This window comes from Balaenoptera ricei, chromosome 5 (genome assembly GCF_028023285.1).
Source record: "Balaenoptera ricei isolate mBalRic1 chromosome 5, mBalRic1.hap2, whole genome shotgun sequence".
NCBI classification, from domain to species: domain Eukaryota; kingdom Metazoa; phylum Chordata; class Mammalia; order Artiodactyla; family Balaenopteridae; genus Balaenoptera; species Balaenoptera ricei.
Window position 1 is genome coordinate 25,322,560 of NC_082643.1, and position 6,000 is coordinate 25,328,559.

The following is a 6,000-nucleotide window of genomic DNA, read 5'->3' on the forward strand; positions in this document are numbered from 1 at the left end:
AGCCTGCTGTGGCTAGAGTGAATACTGAAGGTCACCTGAAGAGGGTCACCTGCAAGGCAAGAGAATCCTAGCAACTAGAGGCTGTGTCGAGGGCAGAGGCGGGGTGGGGGAGAGGCTCAGGTAGCAGGGAATGGGAAGTGGGGAGATCCCAATAGACCCTCAGAAGCAGCCGTGAAAGACCCAGCCTTGGATGTCTGCCACACAGAAGCATCTTCCAGAGAAACTGAAACCATCATGCTGCCATCACACAAGGGAACCTCTGCCTCTCCAACTCCGTCTCATCCCAGTACCATAGGGGTACAGACCAAGGACCGAGGAGGGCTGCAGCAGATTTTCCAAAGATGACTTCAACAGCATCTCCCATAGCAAATGCTCTTCTACAACACGACCCTGCCAGTCACTCGTCAAGCGGGAAAGTCAATTTCTCCACTCCCCGGCGTCTGGGTGAGCCCTGTGACTGCTGTGACCAGTAGGCTACAGCAGAAGTAATGCAGTAGCAGTTTGGGCTGGAGTCTTAAGTGGCCTGGCAGCTTCCACTTTCTGCCTTTTGAAAGGTAGTTGCCTTGTAAAAAAGCACACCTTTGCTAAGTTCACGATGCTGTGAGAAGCCCAAACCACCTGGGGAGGCCTCGGAGGATGAGCCACCACGTGGGAGATGAGAGAGACGCCAGGGTAAGGAGGACCTCTCGGGAGCTCCTCCAGCCCCGAGCACCCCCGCTGACACCACGCAGATCACAAACTGCCCGGCAGAGCCCTTTCTGAATTTGATTACTAAACTGACAGTTAAACAAAGTGATTTTTTAAGCCACTAAGGTTGAGGAAGTTTTACACCAAACAAGGGGAAAAATGTCTGAAAACAGACCATTTTCTTCTCCTGCCTTTGCATTTCCTAGAACCACAAGTCTAGTCTGTCCCTGTCCAGTAGGGAAATGATGAGAAAGCTTTTAATTCACTATGAGATTAAATTTTTTTAGAAGAACAGAATAGGTATTTAAAAACAGGAATAAGACTTGTTGAATAACCAAAAGTGACCAAAAGATACTTAGAGTTAAGTCTTCAATATTACTATGAACCTCTGTGGTTATCAAAAAAGGGTTCCGATAGAACACGTATAGGCAATAATTGGAAAAATAAAAAGTTGTTCATATTTACAGCCCAGCAAGTTGAACTGCTTCAGTAAATCAGTTACACGTGTGTATAAAAAAGTATTCGTCTTTAAAACTTTTTTGAAAAAGGAATTGATCGTTTCTATATTCTCAACTGAATTGAGTATTGTATGCTTCCTACCATTTCAGTTTTCTTACTTTTGTATTCCCACGGTACAAATTCTTTCAATTTTTAAAAATGTTATACATACAAAAGAAAAACATGTAGTACATAGGTAAGCTCTGCAGCATAATGTGAAATGCATACAATGGAGAAATGGAGTTGCCACGTCCTGGAATGGTGAAGAGGAGAGGAGCAGATTAGGGGGTGGGGAATCAATGTTTCTGTTAAGAGTAATACTGACATCCCAGTGAAAGTGTTGACTAGGCGGTTGAATATATCATTCTGGGTCAGGACTAGATATATAAATTTGAGAGCTGTCAGAACTTAGTATTTAAAGCCATGTGATTGGATGGGATCACGTTGGGAGTGGGTGTAGACAGTGAAAAGCTCCAAGGAGTGAGCCCTGGGGAATTCCAATATTTCAAACTCAAGGAGAAACTAGGAAACCGAGAGAGCTAAGCTAAGAACATATTTCAAGAAGGAGAGTGTGACAGTGACAGAAAAGGCAGATAGATAAAGCTCTTCAGCGTAGTAATAAAAAGCCATCGCACCCATAATCCTTAAAGTCATCACACAGTATATTGGTGAAAGCAGCAGCCGCTTGATCTCCAGGGCCTTGATTCCAGTAGGTACTTCATCCCAGTCAACAACAGGTGATAACTGAGAGAACTTCTGCCAATGCCTATCAGCTGGAGACTTCCAGTATCCCCCCCCCCCCCCCCCACCGAGAAGGTATCCCACCGGCAGCGTGGTAGGTTATCACTGTGTTTAACCGCAAGTAGGGCAAATAAGCAATTCCAGATTCTCTTCCCCGAGAATGTTTCCTGGGTGATGCAGCCACCCCAGGGGCTCCTAGCCATCTGCTAGCTGCCTCCCACACCTGCCACCACTGACAATACCGGACCTGCTGCTGCTGCCTGAACACCTGACACTCCAGTGAGGGCTAGTAGTTTGGTGGAAGAACCACCGAAAGCAGAATAACTACTACCTTTTTGCACCCTCTAATCTGGCACAATTGCCTCCCACTGGCAAAATGTAATGAGAGCACAACCGGCCAGGGCATCTGGGACAAGTAACAGACTTCTGGTTTTGATCACGACAAAGAGAATTTAGAAGGGCACATGAAGACTGTCAGCAGCGTTTTAGAAAGTCCAGGAACAAGGCAAACTAAGCAGCGTATTATAAGGGACATATATAAATTGATAAAAACTGTATTCTAATAAGCACATAATTCAGGAGAGCAGTAACATCAATGAGATAGGGTAGGAAAGGAATCCACTGTTGGAAGCAAAGGCATTGAGTAACGTTCTAGTTTTTCTTTCCTTCAGATAAGTACCCAGAAGTGGAATTACTGCATCACATGGTAGTTCTATTTTCAATATTTTGAAGACCTTCCATACTGTTTTCCATAGCGGCTGCACCAACTTACATTCCCACCAATAGTGCACAAGGGTTGCCTTTTCTCCACATCCTCACCAGCACTTGTTTAGATGGCTTCCTATCTTACTCAGAATAAAAGTCATAACTCTTACTATGGTCTCCATGATCTCATCCTCCTACAACTCCCTTCCTGTTCGTGTTGTCCTCCTGGCTTTTTCTCAAATATATCAAGATGATCCCACCACAGGGCCTTTGCACTTGCTTTTCTTGTTGCCTGGAAAACTCTTCCCACAGCTATCCACATAAAATGCTTCCTCACTTCATTCAGGAATCTACTCGAACATGCCTTTCTCAGAGAATCCTTCTCTGACAACCCTATCAAAAATAGCACTTTCTCTCTCCTGCCCCTGTCAACACCTGACATCATACAGCAATTACATCACTCATGTTTGTTGTTTATTTCCCCTAACCAGAATGTAAGCCCCATGAAAGCAAGGGTTTAAAAAAAATTTTATTTGCATAGTTCCTACAACATGAATAGGTACTTTTTAAATTCATTCACTCAACAAATATTTAGCATACGTATTATATGTCAGACATTTTTCAAGATTCTGAGGACACAGTAGTGAATCAAACAGGAAAAAACAGGAAAAAAAATTCCTCACCTCATGAAGCTTACATATTTGTTGAACAAATTATTAATACTATTGAGCTTACAAAAAGAAATTAAAAGATTAAAAATTATTTATCTACACGTAAAAATTAATTTTAAAGTAGGAAAAGAATAAAGCACTAGGTGGTGGCTATCTTTCTAATAAACATTCCCAAATTTTCATTGATAAGAATTATAACTAGAGATCAAATTTTTAAAACATTGGGATTATTTTGGTGTTTTATAAAAATCACTACTTCATAAGTCAGAAAGAGAAAAACAAATATCGTAGGCTAATACATATATATCTAAAAAAAAAAAAAAAAGGTTCTGAAGAACGTAGGGGCAGGACAGGAATAAAGACGCAGACGTAGAGAATGGACTTGAGGACACGGGAAGGGGGAAGGGTAAGCTGGGATGAAGTGAGAGTGGCATGGACATATATACACTACCAAATGTAAAATAGATAGCTAGTGGGAAGCAGCCGCATAGCACAGGGAGATCAGCTCGGTGCTTTGTGACCACCTAGAGGGGTGGGATAGGGAGGGTGGGAGCGAAATGCAAGAGGGAGGAGATATGGGGATATATGTATATGTATAGCTGATTCACTTTGTTATACAGCAGAAACTAACACACCATTGTAAAGCAATTATACTCCAATAAAGATGTTAAAGAATAAAAAAAAAATCGCTACTTCAGAAACTCAATGAAATCTGTGTTTTGTTGATTTAAGAACATCTCATTACAGTACTAAAATTGATTTCCTAATTATTTTAGAACTAGTTTCCACAGAAACACATACATAGAAAATGAAAAACCTGTTTTATCTGCTCTTTTAAGAGTAGTGTATTTTAAGGAACAATATCTCATTTTCTGAACTTGAACATACAAATAATGGGAATATAAACACTGGGAAGAACCAAACTTCTTTATCCTGGTCATAACTGAAAAACACATCAAAATGACTGTATGTATCGCAAAGTCTACCCTTTCATTATAAGAATACAAACTGTTAAAATGCCTTCTGAGGTTACCAATCTAAATTGCCTTCCAAAATTACTGTAAGAAGAAGTTTCCATTTTTGCTTTCTAAATACGAGTAACGGTTTATTTTTTGTTATAAGAGTGCACGTTGTTAATTGTTCTAAAATAAATAAAAACACATTTGGATAATATTCTTTATAGAAAATGAAGAAGAATAAAAGTGTATAAATGATTGAAGATTAGTAGTATGAATCAGATAAATTAATATACATTTCTGATCTTTCAAACAAATGGGGTAAAATGTTGATATTGTGTGTACATGACAAAATTTAGTAGTAGGGGACTAAAACAATTTTAACATTAATAAGAGGGACGACATAAACATTAGAGGATTAAAGCCACTTCTAAACTTGACCGTCCACGCTACTACCAAGATTACTCTGTGTGCACCCTGAGTCATACATAAATGTGTTTAATAAGAAGAATGAAAATTTAACCGAAAGCAACCTAAGAATAATCTTGGAAGGCTGAGTTAATATATTTGCAGGGTTCCTACGTCTTAAATTCAAAATTCAACCATATGAACGCTAAAATGTTCACTACGGACTAGAGTTGAAAGGGAAAATACAAGAAACCCAGTTAACTTTGAATTTCAGAGAAACAATAATGTTTTCAGTATAAATATATCCCATGCAGTTTTTATACTTCAAACTTATGCACTGTTCATCTGAAATTCAAACTTAACTGGTCAACCTCTCTTTTTATTTGCTGAATTGGCAACCCTACGGACAGCGATAAACTAAAAACCTCGGTGCGTTTCAAAGTGGTAACGCGCACGGTCCATTGGAGAAAGTTCAGGGGCTAAACCAGCGCTCTAAATTGTTGATCACGTCTCCGTCATCTCATCCCTTTTCAGCTTCGCAAAACAAATACTTTAGGTAGCCTTCCAGGTGTGGCTCAAAACTATAACGTAGGACGCGAAGGAGGAGAGATTTACTGGCTGTGTAAGAGGAGTTCCTGAAGTCAGGCATTCACATTTCCCTGAAAACGATGGGGAAGAAAACGACGAAGTGTGGGGAAAGCTGGGCACAGAAGGGGCCCCTGAACCCCGCAGAGGCAAGAGAGGACCGGGCAGCCGCGCACACCAACCGTTAGCGCGCGCGCCCGGCGCGGGTCACGGCCACCCGGTGGACCAGGGACGCCCGGTACAGTTTAACCGCCGGCGGACAAGGGCGTGGTGTGGGGGGGGGGGGCGCCCTACATCTGAAAGCTCCTAGTACGTCTCTCCCCTTCTTTCCGACCCGGCCTCCCCAGTCATCCCGGAGCCCCGAAGCCCGGGAGGCGAGAAGGAAGCGAGAGAAGCCCGCCGCCGCTTACCGGTGTGAGTCATCCTCGAGATGCAGAAGCAGGAGAAACTGAAGAGCAAGACGGCGACGAGCGCGACCAGCAAGTTCACATGCCTGGTCCTCATGGAGCTGACTCGACGGGCGGCAACCGACAGCGCGACGCGAAGAGCAGAGCGCCTGCGCCCACGCTGCCCGCCGAGGATGGACACGCACGGCGCCTGCGCCCCGCTCCCCGGCGTCGCGGGGGAGGACCCCCTCCCTCCCCCCTCCCTCCCCGCCGCCCTGCACACACGCCCTCTGGGAGCTCGCTTCACCGAACTGCACCCTCTGCCTCCTACCCTACGGCTCGGCCCTTCCGAGTCCTGAACCG

General features: G+C 43.4%; 1 protein-coding gene across 1 annotated transcript in view; it reads right to left on the reverse strand.

Annotated features, from left to right (window-relative positions):
- MGAT4D (MGAT4 family member D) overlaps positions 1-5,755 on the reverse strand; it is a 56,425-nt gene extending 50,670 nt beyond the window's left edge. The window contains exon 1 of the mRNA XM_059924337.1: positions 5,662-5,755. Coding sequence (XP_059780320.1) covers positions 5,662-5,755 — 94 coding nt within the window. The remainder of the gene's footprint in view (positions 1-5,661) is intronic.
- Between the last annotated feature and the right edge of the window lie 245 nt (positions 5,756-6,000).